Here is an 18,504-nt window from a genome sequence, read left to right on the forward strand (position 1 = left end):
AAGCAAAAAAAAAAAATAATGTATTCATTAATAATTGATTGTTTAATAATTAATATTGGTAATTCATTGTTGCATATATTTGTTCCGTAGCGGGTTGTGGGTTTATAGGGGAATAGGGTGGGAAGTAATTTAATTAAAATAAATAAAAAGAATACTTTATTAATTAATAATGTTATGGTTAGTAATTAATATTTCTAATTAAGTTAATTTATTTATTATTAAATATTTAAAAAGTAATTAATAAACGTTGTGGATTAATTGATAAATATGTAAATTGTGTATATTTTTATTGGTTAGTAAATAATTACATATTAAATATTATTAATAATTAATTAATATGTTAATTATGTTAATTTTTTGGGGAGTGTGTTGCTTGTTTATAGGGGAATATGGTGTTTATTAAAATATTTGAAGATAACGTGTTTATTAATATTTGTATAATATTTTATCAAAGTTATTTTATACTATTAATTGTGGTAATTAATTTATATATCATTATTTTTATAGTTTTGTTAATTGTGATTAGCTATTTAATTAAATGTAATAATTATGTTAATGTATTCATATTTTAGATTATTGGAGGTGAAGTTTATAGTGGAAAATAGTGGGAGGTAAATTAAATTTAAATAATTCATTTTTTTTAAAAATAATTGTAATTAAATTGTAGGACTGGGTCTACTGAATTATTCCTCTACGCTAACCAACACTTTCCCTACTTTTGCACTCACTGGAGTGGGAATAGTTATTTTTACCCTCCCGCTCTCCAACGCTTTCCCTACTGTTCCACTCACTGGAGTTGGAATAGTAATTTTACCTCCCCGCTATCCAACACTTTCCCTACTGTTGCACTCACTGGAGTGGGAATACAAATTTTTACCCCTATGCTATCCAACGCTTTCCCTACTGTTGCACTCACTGGAGTGGGAATAGTAATGTTTACCTCCCTGCTATCCAACGCTTTCCCTACTGTTCCACTCGCTGGAGTGGGAATAGTAATTTTAACCCTCCTGCTATCCAACGCTTTCCCTACTGTTGCACTCACTGGAGTGGGAATACTAATTTTTACCCGCCCGCTATCCAACGCTTTCCCTACTGTTCCACTCACTGGAGTTTGAATAGTAACTTTTACCTCCCCGCTATCCAACACTTTCCCTACTGTTGCAAGCACTGGAGTGGGAATAATAATTTTTACCCCTACGCTATCCAGCACGTTCCCTACTGTTGCACTCACTGGAGTGGGAATAGTAATTTTTACCCTCCCCCTATCCAATGCTTTCCCTACTGTTCCCCTCGCTGGAGTTTGAATAGTAAGTTTTACCCACCCGCTATCCAACACTTTCCCTAGTGTTGCACTCACTGGAGTGGGAATAGTAATTTTTACCCCCCCCCCCCCCGCTATCCAACACTTTCCCTACTGTTGCAATCAATGGAGTGGGAATAGTAATTTTTACCCATAAGCTATTGAATGCTTTTTTTACTGTTGCAATCACTGGAGTGGGTATAGTAACTTTTACCCCCCCACTATCCAACAATTTCCCTACTATTGCACTCACTGGAGTGGGAATAGTAATTTTTACCCCTGCACTAGCCATCGCTTGCCCTACTGTTCCACTCACTGGAGTGGGAATAGTAATTTTTACCCTCCTGCTATACAACACTTTCCCTACTGTTCCACTCACTGGAGTAGGAATAGTAATTTGTACCCATCCGCTATCCAACAAATTCTCTACTTTTGCACTTGTTGGATTGTGAATACTAATTATATTCCCTTACTTATGCAATGTTTTTAATTTTGTTATGTTTAATGTAGTATAAATTATAATTTAACACAAAAAGCATTATTTACATTAATTAAATTATTAAATATTATTTATTTTTATATTTATATGTTTATTTATATATATATAAATGTAAATATATATTTTAATAATGTTTTAAATATTTTATAATTAAGATGAATAATTATTTATAATATGATTAGGTAAATATATATGTTTTAAAAAACTTATGTTTCTTTTACATTACATTTATTATTTTTACATTTTAAGCTATTTAACAATATTTTAACTATGTTTTATTTAATTGTGTTTATCATTTAATTACTTTTAAATTGTTTTTAATACATTTAAAAAATTCGATATAAGCATATTTTAAATATCGATATTTTGTACTCGATATTTTAGTAGTTACCTGTTTGTAGATAGGGATTCGATATTCTGTCCCTCAATATTTTTGAATCAATATTCTGGACAGTCGATATTCTGTCCCTCGATATTTAGTCACTGATCCATACATTTGAGCGAGGAAGTGGGATTTGAAGGTCACCTGAATGTTTACGAGGTTGTGTGAGGTGGTTTTACACTTGTGGGAGATAGGACTTCTTCCTCTATTGTCTGCCTAGCGTGACTAGTGCTTTGTTGAACACTGATATAGAGGTATCTGGATCCGTCTGTTTGTTTTGACATGAGGAGGGAATGGTCTATAGATGATAATGAAGTGGAGTGTGGCTTTCAAAAAAGGCTAGTGTTAGGGTTAATTTAGATGTCGATGATGTACACGGGTCGATGTGATAGTTATATCAGTAGTTATATGATAAAATTACCTTGTAATTATATGACTCACCTAGTAGTTGTCAATGTCGTGATAGCGGACCTCGACACACTAACATACAATTTTTGCTGAAGAATTGGCATGTCTATGGAGCTGAGTGCATGAGCACCTGCTTGTCGGAAGGGCAGATTGTTCCTGGTATCTGCCATCTAGGGCCCTATGAAGCTTATATAGACCAGAACAGTGGTACCTCACACCCAAAACTAGCTTCATTGTTGAGGACAGGAATAATGATATGAAACTAGATTAATGCTAGTTGCTAATTGCATGTTGCTTGACCTCTGCATCATGTCAAGAGGTCACATCATACTTGCTGAAAGGAGATGAGGCAGGCCATGGGGCTGGGCAGCTGTCCATTTGAGGGGTCAAGGGTGAAGCAGAAAAGCCAATAGTAAGAGACAATAGGTTTCTGTAGTGGTAAATGGGAAGCAACTTGGAGATAAAGTTCAAAACGTTTTTTACAGGGTCATGCAAAAGATTTGCCTGCTTTTGGCGACCATTCATACATGAATTGACAATTTGAACCCTTAAGCTTAGCCAGTTCACTTTCATGAAATGCAAACAGAAGGAAAGAATTAGCATATATCTTTGTGCAATATTTGAGCTGAGTTCCTTTGGCAGGTGCTTTTTCTCTATCGTTTGTTTTTAGCTCCTGGAAGCCTGAGAGTGGGGACAGAGCCAATAGAAGGAGGAGACAACATAACCCTTGTCTTCACCACAAGAGAGGAACTAACCCAGGTCAGATGGTACCTGGTGAGCAGAGCCTGGGGCTTCACCAAGGAAATCCACAATGGGACGGAGGCAACACTGACAAGACCACCCTGCGGCTATGAGTTGGTGGTCACCTCCAAATCCAGTGTTTGGGAAGGTATGGACACCTGAAACCATTTCACTGCACTCTAATTTAAGATAGAAACTATCAAACAGCACCTTTGAATAAACCAAATGTACAATTTAAGTTGCTTCCATCGGCTCCCTGACAGTAATGACCATCCAACTTGACATCTACAATTCTTTTGCCTCATACACGTCCCCAGTATTAACACGACACTGCCTAAACCCCAACACTGTCACTTGGGACCCAGACATCTCGATGTGGTAGCACAGTCTTTTATCTGAAATGCAAAGTAACACAAAAAGTTTACCCCAGTTTGCACTCCTACCTTCTCTTGTGTGAGACTATACTGTCATTGAAACATGGTCAGGGAGATAGTGCATGCTGTTTTCTGCACCCTGGTTTCATATCACCATGCCTTGGACGAGTTCTTAACTCAAAAGATAATTTTGAAATGGTTTAATAATAAAGTAATTATTTTATGAAACATCCTGTCAGCACCCCTTTCTGAGGGCCATGGTGCAAGCAAACGTTAGTGGGCCCCAACCACGGTGGTTGAGGCCTTTTAATCTTGATGTCCTGGAGGCCGGCCTATTATGGGCCGCTGGGCCAAGTACCCCTTTAACACTTGACTCTCAGTGGTAGCGCCGGAAGAGCAGTTAAAGGGTTAGAAGTAGATGTTAGGCAAGGACTAGCTCGCAACTCAAAACACACCATGCAACCTCAATAGATGATTGTCCAGTCAAATACTTTTATGTAAAATGGAGTATTTATCTGCTAACGCAAAGTACAATATAACACACGGAAAACAATATAGACTGCCTTCTTGAGGCAAGCCCACTATCATTACCTGGGTCAGCTTTCCAGTTCCACTTCACTGTTTATGGCTATTGGTTATTCCCCATTTGCACGTGGCGACATCCATGCTGGGCCCCACTAATTTGTTTGATTCTCAGAAGTTTTATGGGGCTGTTGGAAAGGTCCCCATACTGGAGCGGCTTCATTCAAAGAAAATTCCCCCTTTATCAGTCTTCTCCACTCTTGCGGAGTGGCTGTTCAGAGTTCCTGGGTGCCCCTTGGCCACTCAGTGGTGTCCAGACAGGGAGAAGATTTTGTTGTAGGGATCACTGTTCTTGGCATCCTTCTGATGCAGCAAGTCTCTCCAGGGTTCTGGGGGCAGGTCTCTGATGCTCGAGGATCAAGTCATTGATTCCTCCCTCCATGGGTCATGTACATGGGGTCAGGGTGATAGCCCACTTCCTCCTTGAGGGTCCCTTCCTCCGGACACACAGATAGGGTTGCTGCAGCACATGCTGAGCGAGGGCCCTCTCTCTTCACTGCGGCCCCCACATGGCACAAGAGGGTTGCAGCGGCACAAACAGAGTAATGGCCCCCTGCGGATCATGGCACTGTATTGGGGAATGACCCTCCGTCTCTCACAGCGCAGCACTAAGGTCAGTAACCCTTATTCGTTACCGTCATCTCCACCTGGAAAGATGGACTTTGACACATGGGCCAACGGCTCGTTGGACCAGAATCTCTCAGTCTGCTTCTGGGATCCACACAGCAGGATCCCAACTGGACCGCACTCCCTCCAAGGGGTCTCCTTCACCTCACAGGGCCCAATGTTGTGGGCTCGGGCGAGTGTTCACGATCCTGTTGGATGATGTCCCCTCACCCAGCATGGAAGGCTGACTGACCCGGAGTCCTCAGTCCACACAGGCAGAATTCATGCTGAGCTCCTTCATGCTAATGTGCAGCTTCAGTTTGACAATTTGAGAGTCTCAAGTTCCCTTCTTTTAATCCATTTCCAGACAAACTTTTGAATTGGTGTCTCTATATTTGAAGGTTTTGTTCCTAGGGTTGTTCCCTTTGAAGAGGCAACTCCTTTATTGTGCTCTTCCCCCAGGAAGCTATCACAGCAGGACAGCCTCCAAATTGTGAAAGCCCCAAACACTAGACTAGACAAGCGGCTCACACCTGGATGTCAGCCTCAGTGATACTTGCTTCAAAAGTTTACCAAAGGGCCCCAGCCCAACTCTTTAGGATTCTCTTTTCAGCCCTGTCCCCTTCCTCATATGTGTCCGGTCTCCTTTGACCTGTGACCTATTTACAGAATCAGAGCCCCTATTGACGTGCACGGAAGGGCTTGTCTCTTCTTCTAATGTGTGTCCCACCCAGCTCTCAGGGATGCAGCCTTCCACAATCTTTCTGGAGGAAACCTCTACCTCTCCCTGCTCCGCCAGCAAGCCATGGGCGTCCAAAATGGACCCAGTATCTTCAGTGTATTGTGACCATCATAAGCGTACACAAACTCCTGCTCAGCCACTCATTCAGACGCGTGCAGTCTTCAATGTGCTCTACCTCTCCCCGGGCACATATACATCCTAGCAGGCTCATGCAACATCAGGCGCTAGCTTCCATGTGATGTACCTTCCTGCAGGCACAGGCACATCCTAGCGCACACATGCAACTCCTTTTACTATTCCTCCTGCACAGTATCACCTCTCAGGTACATGTACATCCTCGCACTCACATGCAACGGCTTGCGCTGTTCATCCCGCGCTACCTTATTTCTCAGCCACACGTACATCCTCACGTGCACATGTAATTGCTCACAGTATTTCCCCTGCACTGTACCATCTTTCAGGCAAACATTAACCCTTGCACTGTACACAACCCATTGCAGGCCAAGGGTTGAATTAAGTACACAGCAGCGGAACTTTTCTGGAGTGGGCCAGGAGGTAGAACTATTCACTCTACTGATTACTAAAAACACGGTATGCTGCCACCACCACGCTTGTGCTACTTAACTCCAGGTGAAGGCAGTGTCCTCTTGTACTCTGCTGTTGACGTCGAAGGAACTTTATACTTTTTGTGAAAGTGTTGAAAACTAAAGCTATGTTATTTTCAATTTAAGATCTACAAGATTTAAAAATAAAAATAAATAAATAATACTTAAGGCAAAGATCCCCTTCAAAAAGAAGGCGTCGTCATTATTTACTCATTTGATTTTCAGATCATTGCGCATTCCTTAACGCAATAGGAAGTTAAGAATTGTTTTTGCCAGTTTCATTATGCAACATTCAATTTATTCTTTTTTCTGCAGGTAAATATGTCTGCTTGCTGGTCTACAAGAATTTCCAGTGGGAAGAAAGCCAAGATGTCAGCCTGCCCCTGCTTCCAGCCGACATCATAAGAACCCCGGCACAGATAACGGTCCAGTGCGCGTTCTTCTCTGGGTTGACTCTACAGTGCTGCGTCAGGGACAATGGGAAACACTACAGCGTCTCGTGGGATCCTGGTACATCCTCCTCAGGTTTGTCCTAGGAAAGTATTCATGAAGACATACTTTTGCTCACAACTGGTAAAGCCAACACCCATTGGGAAATTCCATAGGGAATAGACCTGCTTGTAGATTGGACCTTGCCTTGAAGTGATGCAGAAGATATAAAGCTCCCCAACTCATTCAGTTTGGCCCTAGACCCAGGGTGACCAGTCGGACAAAATGCAGATGAAGTTCTCCAGGGTCCACAACGTTTTCCATCTATTTTCTGCCCACTTTGTAGCCAGGACTCCTTGTGCTTTAATGGCATTCCTTTTACCACAATTTGATAGACTTATAATGGATGAATAAAAAACTTAATTTCAAAATAAGGCTGTGACCCCCAGTGTGCAGTTCAGTCCCTTAGCAGACAAATTTCAACACGATGCATGATGCATGGCTCTGACAGTACATCAACCGCAGTATGTTTCAGAAAGCATTGCAAATATCATTTGTTACACAAAAAACAGAATGTCTACTACCGGGAGCACACCATTTAAACAATGATGTCCAAAATTAAATTATGCATAGCTTTTTTGAGAAAATATAGTCAGATCCTGCTACTCAGCTCATCCTAATGCCCTTCACTGAAACCCTGATACCGGTGAAGCTCTTGCAAATGCCCACTTTGACTCACCCCTGGAAATTCCCACAGAGACTCAGCCTTTGCAAATGCCCACATTGACTCACCCCTTGCAAATTTCCACATTGACTCACCCCTTGCAAATTTCCACAGAGACTCAGTTCTTGCAAATTTCCGCAGAGACTCAGCCCTTGCAAATTTCCACAGACACTCAAAATGCCCACATCACCCCAGGCAAATTCCCACAGAGACTCAGCCCTTGCAAATGCCCACATTGACTCTCCCCTTGCAAATTTCCACAGAGACCCAGCCGTTGCAAATGCCCACTTTGACTCACCCCTTGCAAATTCCCACAGAGACTCAGCCTTTGCAAATCCCCACATTGACTCACCCCTTCCAAATTTCCACATTGACTCACCCCTTGCAAATTTCCACAGAGACTAAGTTCTTGCAAATTTCCACAGAGACTCAGCTCTTGCAAAATTCCGCAGAGACTCAGCCCTTGCAAATTTCCACAGACACTCAAAATGCCCACATCACCCCAGGCAAATTCCCACAGAGACTCAGCCCTTGCAAATGCCCACATTGACTCTCCCCTTGCAAATTTCCACAGAGACACAGCCGTTGCAAATTTCCACAGAGACTCAGCCTTTGCAAATTTCCATAGAGACACGGTCCTTCCATATGCCCACATTGACTCTCCCCTTGCAAATGCCCACATTGACTCTATCCTTGCAAATTTTCACAGTGACTCAGCCTTTCCAAATTTCCACAGAGACTCCGCCTTTGCAAATTTCCACAGACTCAGCCTTTGCAAATTTCCACAGAGACTCAGCTCTTGCATTGCAAATTTCCAGAGACTCAGCCTTTGCAAATTTCCACAGAGACACAGTCCTTGCAAATGCCCACATTGACTCTCCCCTTGCAAATGCCCACATTGACTCTCCCCTTGCAAATGCCCACATTGACTCTATCCTTGCAAATTTTCACAGTGACTCAGCCTTTCCAAATTTCCACAGAGACTCCGCCTTTGCAAATTTCCACAGACTCAGCCTTTGCAAATTTCCACAGAGACTCAGCTCTTGCATTGCAAATTTCCAGAGACTCAGCCTTTGCAAATTTCCACAGAGACACAGTCCTTGCAAATGCCCACATTGACTCTCCTCTTGCAAATGCCCACATTGACTCTCCCCTTGCAAATGCCCAAATTGACTCTCCCCTTGCAAATGCCCACATTGACTCTCCCCTTTGCAAATTTCCACAGAGACTCAGCTCTTGCAAATTTCCACAGAGACTCAGCCTTTGCAAATATCCATAGAGACACGGTCCTTCCATATGCCCACATTGACTCTCCCCTTGCAAATGCCCACATTGACTCTACCCTTGCAAATTTCCACAGAGACTCAGCCTTTGCAAATTTCCACAGAGACTCAGCTCTTGCAAATTTCCACAGAGACTCAGCCTTTGCAAATTTCCACAGAGACACGGTCCTTGCAAATGCCCACATTGACTCTCCCCTTGCAAATGTCCACATTGACTCTCCCCTTGCAAATTTCCACAGAGACTCAGCCCTTGCAAATTTTCACAGAGACTCAGCCTTTGCAAATTTCCACAGAGGCTCAGCCCTTGCAAATTTCCACAGAGACTCAGCCCTTGCAAATTTCCACAGAGGCTCAGCCCTTGCAAATTTCCACAGAGGCTCAGCCCTTGCAAATTTCCACAGAGACTCAGCCTTTGCAAATTTCCACGGACTCAGCCTTTGCAAATTTCCACAGAGACTCAGCTCTTGCAAATTTCCACAGAGACTCAGCCTTTGCAAATTTCCACAGAGACACGGTCCTTGCAAATGCCCACATTGACTCTCCCCTTGCAAATGCCCACATTGACTCTCCCCTTGCAAATGCCCACATTGACTCTCCCCTTGTAAATTTCCACAGAGACTCAGCCCTTGCAAATTTTCACAGAGACTCAGCCTTTGCAAATTTCCACAGAGATTCAGCTCTTGCAAATTTCCACAGAGACTCAGCCTTTGCAAATTTCCACAGAGACTCAGCTCTTGCAAATTTCCACAGAGACTCAGCCCTTGCAAATTTCCACAGAGACTCAACCTTTGCATATTTCCACATTGACTCTCCCCTTGCAAATTTCCACAGAGACTCAGCCCTTGCAAATTTTCACGGAGACTCAGCCTTTGCAAATTTCCACAGAGGCTCAGCCTTTGCAAATTTCCACAGAGACTCAGCCCTTGCAAATTTCCACAGAGGCTCAGCCCTTGCAAATTTCCACAGAGACTCAGCCCTTGCAAATTTCCACAGAGACTCAGCTCTTGCAAATTTCCACAGAGATTCAGCCTTTTCAAATTTCCACAGAGACACAGTCCCTGCAAACACTCACCTATTTCCAGTGTCTTGAGAACTCAGTTCCTGTGTGCACCCACACAGTCCTATCTATTGCTGTTGTCTATACTGACACGCCTCTGCAATGCCCACACTTACTCGCCTCTTTTTATTGGTGAGTCTGACTTAGCACATTATTTAGTGAGAGGAAAGGTGCACGCAAGTGACCCAGATTGCCTGGGGCTAGTAGGATCCGGCACAGAGGAGTACTGAAGTATTTATGGGTTTTCTATTTTAAATCAGATGGTAACTTGGCTCTCTTTGGCTCTTCCAGCTGCACTCGAGGTAGACGGTCACTGGTCTCACTCCCTATCCGTGGATGCCTTGCAGTGTCCTGAGCACGATGCTATTTACCAATGTGCATTTGAGAACAAGTTCCAAAGCGTAGAAGCGGCAATCCCTGTCTCTGTGATACAATGTAAGTACATATTGGAGTAGTAATTTAGCATACAAGGTTTGTTTTCTTATTACATAGATAGGTTTGAGCTATAAAAACCACTGGTACACTTGGATATGCTCTACATGACAGAAGCCATGAATGGGATTCTGCCTGGAAAAAAATGACACTTTCTCCACCACATGATGATAAACTTGTGGCCTAGCTTGAAGTGAACCTAGTGGTCCTGAAGCAGGGCCTTCATTCAAAGGGGCGAAAAACAACCCGCAATTCGAGCAAATACACTGTCCCTTTACGAGTATCCATATGTAGCTAATTAGCTTATTTCTCTTTTTTATATCATTTTTTAAATTTCATTTATTTGAGATACAGTCAATATGCAAACAAAAACAATCCATATCTCCATGAGAACATTGATGGAGGATAATAAAGATGTAAACAAGACACAATTTGCCTAATCAATAACCAAAATCCTTTAAACTATAATAATCTTTCAGGAACACAGAACAGAAAAGGAAGAAGGTAAGAGCCGAAGGCGCATTGGAGGACTTCCACATTTAAAGAATCTGTTCCTAGTTAAACGAAAACCTGGACTAACATTCATTTTTGATACAAGTTAAGCATAAGGCTAACTCCAGCGAAACATAATAGGGTCAACACAGGAGATGCATCAAGTTTTCTTCCCAGATTCAAGTCTGCCCCTGATTTTCTTTGGTGAGGTAATTGCGACTATTCAGGTTCAGACTACCTGTGGTTCTAAAGAAGCTTTGCAAATATGGTCCATGAGATGATTTTATCAAGTCTGGGATTCTGTTTAGGGTCTTTGAAGGGTCTTCCTGTTGTCCGCAGATGGTTATTCAAGCTTCTGAGAAGATCTTTCAGCCCTTGCTCAGCAGGACTAATGTTGACTTTCTACGTGCCTTGCTTTTACTAATATTGGTGGTAGGTCTTTGAAGTATGTTGCAGCAATGTGTTCTTAGGTCTGCCCTGTGTGTAAGAGAGTGATCAAATTTTCTGAGCTCCCAAACGCTGCCGGCTACAGCTAGAAGACAGCGGAGTGAGTCCGCACCACGGAAATTGAAGAAGACGGGGTGGGCTTCTTCTATTCTGAGTCAGATACCTGAGCTAATCTCAAGGGAGGATTAAGACAATCAGCAGCACAAGCACAAGTTGGATCTTGGGAGCTGTTTAGAGATGGGCGGATGGAGTCATGGTTATAAGAGCATAAATCCAGCTTGGGCATGAAGGTAGCGTCTGTCAGGCTCTGATGACACAAGCGCATTTACTGCTTTTGGCGATGTTTCCATGTTCACAGCAGGCGAGCGGTTCTGCCCCAGTGAGGACCACCACGGTGTGTGGAATGCCACAAGAGCGGGTGATGAGGCGATGAAGCCATGTCCTGATGATAAGATGGGGAACCTGTGCAGAAGCTGCTCGACGGATGGAGTCTGGGGCGATGTGAGAAACAACTGCAAGGATAAAGCACTGCTGGGATCGCTTCAACTAGCAGAGGTAAGAGCTGCTGTGAAAAAGACGTGTGTATGAAGGCGGCAACAAAAGTGCAAGGACTGCCAGCACTCAAGGCAAAATTATATTTATTTATTTGTTATTTTCATAAAGTGCTAGCTTATGACCAGAGATCTCTTCTTTGCTTTGAGGATAAAAATAAAGACAGAATTTTGGGACAGAAGTAAGGTACAATCAAAATCCCTCCGATTCAGCAAAATATAGAGTTTATAACCATAACACCTGTTAACCCCATGTTGCAAGTCAGAAAAGTTTTCCAAATTGCTGAATGGGTTTAGAAATTATTACTAAATCGCAACTAGGAAGTGGTGTGTTGGGACATTCCTTCCAAATTGCTAATCAGTAACCTATATAATTAATGATTTGCAACCAAAACTCCACTGCAAACCATTGTTCAATTACTGACTCCTAAGTTGAGTTGGTAACCAACTCGCAATAGAGAAAGGGGCTAATTTAGACTCCTATCCCTTTGCGAACTGGCGTGGCAGCTTCAGGGGGGGTGGGTAGGTAGTGGTCCAGGGGACCACTGTATCCTCTTGTTAGCGTTTTCCAAAACCTTTTCTTTTAAACTTTTGTTTTTAAAGCAGCCCAGATTCCTTTAAGAAACATGGGATGCCTTGAAAAAAAAGAAAAGTGTTTTTGCTTGAAATACAATCACAAGGATGGTGGTGTTCTGTTTCTCCAAGTCCACCATCCATGTTATTAGAGCCAACCACAGGGGGGGTCACAAATTGAATATTATTTAGGCATTTTATTTTGTAAGATAAGAAACGACCTAGTAGCTCATAGATCAGGTTAAAAAATAAAACAGTGGTCGCAAAAACTTGTTACGTCATTTGTGATCGCTTTTTGCGACCAATGTAGTAGTACACTCACATATGTAAGCGAGAGAGAGAGAGATAAGGGGAGAGAGAGCTAGAGAGAGAGAGTGTGTGAAACTCTTTTTTTTTTTTTTGGTGGACTTTGGCTGTGCTTGCTAATATTTTGATCTACTGTGACAGGTCCATTCTGTATATAAACATCCATTATATGGCCCCTAGCCTGTCTTGTGCACCAGTGTCAAAATCACATAGAAGGCTTCTTCGACCCGCTGACCAGAATGGTGGCTGTATTAAGGTGTACGATTGATGGCACCTTTCATCCCTGTACTAGAGTGTGCATAGCCCACACCTTATAGGTTACCTCCAACAGCTCTCAGATAACAATATGTGACCTAAAGGAGGGTGATAATGCACATGTGTACAAACCAATGCGTTCTGTGTCAGTCGCTTTAAGCTAAGCAAAAAAACTGAGTGAAATAAAAATCACCTTTTTCTTCTTCAATCAAAATCTTTTTGAATTCATTTCGGGTTGCTATGTAAACCACAGAAATGAGACATTCATATGAAGCAAACAGACAATGCTGCTCGCCTAATGGAATTTAGTTAAGCAAAACTGTTGAAAAGCAAAAACTTTGTGAACGGCCATACCGGAGACTCTCAACACACGCCACACGCCGCCGCTGGGGCCCATACACTGCCTGTTCCCCCTGCCGCCGGTGATTTCCTGCTACACGGCCGCCGGGGAACTACAGCTCCCAGCAGGCCGAGCGGGTCACTTCCTGGCCCAGCGCGCCCGGAGGCGCAGAAAAGGAGGAGGCTCCCACTGAGGAGCGGGGGCAAAAACTTTGTGAACGGCCATACCTGGGACTCTCACCACACGCCACACGCCGCCGCTGGGGCCCATACGCTGCCTGTTCCCCCTGCCGCCGGTGATTTCCTGCTACACGGCCGCCGGGGAACTACAGCTCCCAGCAGGCCGAGCGGGTCACTTCCTGGCCCAGCGCGCCCGGAGGCGCAGAAAAGGAGGAGGCTTCCTCCGCGTCGCGGAACGCGCGCGGGACCGCGCCGGGCTAAGCCCGGGCAAAGGGCGGGCCATCTGTGGCCGTCCTGGGCCAGAGGAGGCCGGGACGGGCCCCCCCCCTTGGCCTTCAAAGAGGAGGTAAAGCCACTGATTGACCATTCCACTGACTGTCACATCTGGCTAGATACTGTTACCCATTCTTATAAGGGAGTAGTTACATAATATATCCCCCTGGTTGAACTTATGCCCTAAGATACAAGACGGGCATACTATCGTCAATGTGGTACGAATGAACGTATAGCACAGTTGTTTGTTGGTTTTTTTATATAGCACAGCTTAAATATACCCCTAGTAGCATGGTACCCCCTTCTAAAACTTCTAGTACAGCGCCTAATCTCCCTTGGCTAGACGATTTAAACAGTATGTGTAATATTAAGTATACCCTTGTTACATCACCCAATCTGGTAACTAACGCCAGCCCGCTAGCCCGCAGCGTTAGTATACAGGGGCTTCTACCGACACCCATAAAAGTAAATGCAAAAAGTACAACTCCCGTTAAGGTCACATCTGGTAAAAGGAAACATGACGGGTTTGGAGAAAGTGGGTCCCAAACCAAAACATCAAAACTGCAGAGTGCGTCATCAGATATAAACCAGCCTGTTATCACAGCTCTGTTAACTCCAGAGAGGGGCAACAAACTAGATGATCCAGCATCCTCTCCCCAATTGGTTTTACTGACCATGATTGAACAATTGATCAAAACTATTATCCATCCCCTGATCGAAAAAATTAACACCTTGGGGGACAGACTGACGGAGATTGAGGAAACTGTTAAACTCAATCTGGCACACACTGTAACATCCAAGGGTTCACCCCATGCTGGCCCTTCCAATTCGCCCAAACTAACTATGCAAAACACAGTTCCCCCAACACAAGTAACAGTCTCCACTAGTGTGTGCCCACTTGTCCCTAAAGCACCATCCATACCTGCCACAGATCGCAATGTTGAGCCTAGATTAAAAAGTACTAAGATTCCTCGTATTAATCTTCCCCCAGAGGCCGCTCCATTCGTGTCCATCCTATCGGGGGTTCCTCCTCTGAAACATGGAAAATCTGAGAGAACCACCGAACTGCTAAATAAAGTCAAGTTCTGGCTATCGAAAAATAGACCTTTACCCCATAACCTTGATGGCAGGATAGTCAGCGTGAGGAGAGTGGGATGGTTGGGTCCCCTTTGAAAAGATATCTGTGGCGACCTGGTTCTAATCAGATTCAGGAGCAGACAAGTTGTCCCCTATCTCCAGTCTTGGCAGCCCCAAGAAGGTGATGGTCCTATAACAACTTGGGACCTACATGACTTTTACCCAAGTGAATCATATACCCCCTTCCGGAAACAAACCGCTGATCACAACACTAAGCTGGGTTATAGACCCTGCCCATCAAATGAGCGCAGTTTCCCCTCCTTTAATCGACTCTTTTTTCCGCAAAGCAGTTTTAAGTATAGCAACCTACCTCAATTTAACCCTTTTCACGTCAATATTAGGCTGGTGCATATCGTGTAAATTACTCAAACAATAATAACTACTGGGTTAGCTAATTCTATTTAACCTATTGAGATTATGTTGCTTTTAAAATGTATGTTAAATTATGATTGTATTTTTTAAACTGTATGCTTTTATGGTTTGAAACAAAATCGAATAAAGCTTAATGATGATGAAAAGCCAGGTCTTTGATGCCTTCCTGAAGTTCAGTAGGGAAGGGGTAAGGCATGGAGGGCATGGTGGCTCATTCCAGAGCTTTGGCGCTGTCACTGAAAGAGCTTTGCCACCTGAGCGAGCCTTTTGAATCTAGGCACAACCAGCAGTTGAGTTCCAAAGGAGCGTACATATCATACTTAGGAAATTTCTCAATCAAATGTTCTGGACCACTGTGATGAAATTCTTTGAACACAAAGCAGATGGATGTATTAAAAGAAACACCCAAAAAAAGTATTTTAATGGGAACCAATCCATAGTTTTAAACCCTCAGTGGTGGAAAAGAAAGGAGGTAGCCCTGAGGCCAATGTTTCCGGGACATTTTTTATTCTTTGAAGCTTCTTAGGGAGGTCTGCATCCAGCCCCGGGGATAGAGAGTTACAGCAGTCCAAGCGACTTACTATAGTCAGCTGCAATGAACCTCGGTGAGCAGATTTGGGAAGGAAGGATAGACGCTTCCTAAGCAGTTTTAGTTTTGCCAGGGTAAGTTCTGGTTCCATGTAGATGCCTACCTTTTTGACAATTTTAGCTGGAGTTTGCATGGTTGATCAACTTCTAGGCCAAAACTCCAGTGGTGATAGGTCTGGAATACTTAAATGTTTCATATACAGTACCCCTTTCTTGCCTGAGTCAAACTTGAGCGGGTTGGTCTTCAGCGAGTCAGACACTGCTGCCATAAAGATATGAAATGGTTCCATGGAGTTAGCCGTTAACCCACCCAGCATGATCATAAGCTGAGGGTCATCTGCACAGCTCATGCACCGGAGTTAAAAAGACTTTATAAATCTTACCAGTCGGCAGATGTAGATATTAAAAAACTTGGGGCTAAGTACTGAACCCCGAGGAACTCCTAGGCTCAAGATCTTAAACTCAGAAAAAGATGGCTGCAAAAAAACATCCTGTGACCTATCGGTAAAGTAGGATCTGCACTAAACCAATGCCTGTCCTCCAAGGCCAATTTCCCGTAACCTGGTCAGAATGATACATTGAGATATTGTATCAAATAGCAACTAATAACACCAAGGATGAACATTCAAACGTGTCCTTAAGCATTTGCAGGTCATCCACCATGGCTAACAGGGCGATCTCTGTGCTATGTAGTGGGTAAAACCTTGACAGAACTGACCCAGCTATTTGCTCATTGGCCAGCCATTCCGACATGAGGTGATTGAGGTATGTATGAGGCCGCCCTATTATTGTTTTCCTTCCATAAGCAGCCCAATGGTGTTCCTCAGCATTTACCGTATATGTCATGATATGTTATCTGGTACTTATAAAGCCCGCAGCTGCCACTGCTAGGGCATCAAAGCACTTGATGCAGTGCTCACCCAGAAATATCACCAACCCAGGGTCCAGGTCACTCCGGTGGGGCCCATAACACCGAAGTACAACACACCTAGTAACACACACACACACACTTTACCCCAGACCCTTTCAAATATATATATATATAAACAAAAATGGGTTGAGTGAATTCTCTCCTATGACAGGATACCTTTAAGCACAGATTTTTAACACCAACATTTGTTTTCATGAATAATTCTACTAACTAATCTATGGATCAATGTACCCAGCCAATTAGGTCGATGGACCAATTAGTTGAGTAAGTTGATGGTGATTGTCAGGACCAGCTTAACCTCACTACAACAATACATTGATTTGCATAATTAATTGAATCAGAAAAATCAAGAACACCTGAAATCATTTAAAAGATTTTATATAATGAATTTGCATAAAAGAAAAGTAGCATTTATTCTGTCATTGTTAATTCTCACTGAGCATTGCTATTTATTCAGGAAATAAATCAAGTAAAACTGTTAATAAAATCATGAAGGGAAAATTCAGGTTCACATTAATTCCATTATTCTCTGAAATAAAAACATCAATTAATCTTTGGTCATGTACCCGAAAGAGAATTCTTCATGAAAAGATCAGAGAACCATAGTTAAAGAAAACATGCATTTAATTCTAAAGATTTCTATACTAAAATCTTCCTATCCAGCACTAAACCCCATCTATACTTACTAACCCAGGCATCCTTGGGTGCAACTTCTTACCCAGGCTAGTTTTACCGTAACGATCTCCAACCTACAGGGGTTATCAGTGAGCCTTCTGGCATAGTTTCAGGCTTCCAGCATCTCTGCAAACAGCTGCAGAGCAAACAGCATCTTTCTGCGATCAGCTTCTGTGACATTATAACCCGATTTTGGTCTGATATTTATACTGTATTTGCTGGCTCTTTACCCTCAAATGTTTCAACTCTTGTTGTTTCTCTTTCTGTGATTGGTCATGACATTGCATTTCTTAGCTCTCAGGAAGGCCATTAATTGACAATGTATTTGTTCATTTTCAGGATGTCCATGAATAACTTTGTTTGACAAACTGATAAATACAAGTTTGACTGTTCTGGTTCATCATCAGGCCTTTAAATGTTCATTTTCAGTGATTCAGCTGTTCCCACGTGGTCATTTTTGGAAGGCATTTGACTTTTATCCTTAGCAGACATTCAGCTGTTCTCGTGGTTATCATTTTGGCCAACAGCCACTCACTAGCATTCATATCAAATGGCCTCGAATATAGTCAGCTGAAGTTGCAATGTTTTCAGTGAAGCACAGAGCATGGGCGAGCTTCTCTCAGCAAAATGATGTAAGGTTTTTCTACTTCGCAGAACCGGGAAAAGCGAAGCCATTTTGGAATTGGCAACCAACCAAAACTACGATAAACACAAAAAGAAAATGTAAATACACAGAATATAAGTGTTTTCTGTCCCCGCACCCACCAGTGCTAATATTTATCCTTTAAAACTGTTACCTAGCAGAAAAGCATCACACTGCAAGCCATGAAAAATGAAGCAGAAAAGCAGCATGCAGTGTACAAAGTACATTGCAACATAGACATGCATTATTATGCCACTTAAATGCACAAAATAGATTAAACATGCGTTTTACATCATAAATTAATATGTTAATCAAACTTGTTAGACTACAGGGGACTGTGGCTGGAGCTACCAGCACATCACGATATTGATGCTGTACAGTTACGCTTAGATCCTGGGTGAGGGAGAGTATACCCTAAATGATCCATAATTGTTTTTCTTCTTAGGAATCGGTGGACATCGTGCACGGGGTTTGGGTGGGATCCGGGAGGGAGGGATTCCGGGGGGCAGGAGGCGGGAGAGTTGTGGTAACTGTATTCTTTTGAATTACTGTATTGATTGCTTTCAGTGCATTCTGCT

General features: G+C 42.9%; 1 protein-coding gene across 1 annotated transcript in view; it reads left to right on the forward strand.

Annotated features, from left to right (window-relative positions):
• LOC147709582 (adhesion G protein-coupled receptor F3-like) overlaps nt 1-18,504 on the forward strand; it is a gene marked incomplete at its 3' end in the record, with an annotated part of 42,956 nt that overhangs the window by 5,215 nt on the left and 19,237 nt on the right. The window contains exons 2-5 of the mRNA XM_086926054.1: nt 3,260-3,478; nt 6,555-6,764; nt 10,024-10,167; nt 11,462-11,658. Of these exons, the coding sequence (XP_086782180.1) occupies nt 3,260-3,478; nt 6,555-6,764; nt 10,024-10,167; nt 11,462-11,658 (770 nt within the window). The remainder of the gene's footprint in view (nt 1-3,259; nt 3,479-6,554; nt 6,765-10,023; nt 10,168-11,461; nt 11,659-18,504) is intronic.

Source organism: Lissotriton vulgaris, chromosome 6 (assembly GCF_964263255.1).
Source record: "Lissotriton vulgaris chromosome 6, aLisVul1.2, whole genome shotgun sequence".
Classification (NCBI taxonomy): domain Eukaryota; kingdom Metazoa; phylum Chordata; class Amphibia; order Caudata; family Salamandridae; genus Lissotriton; species Lissotriton vulgaris.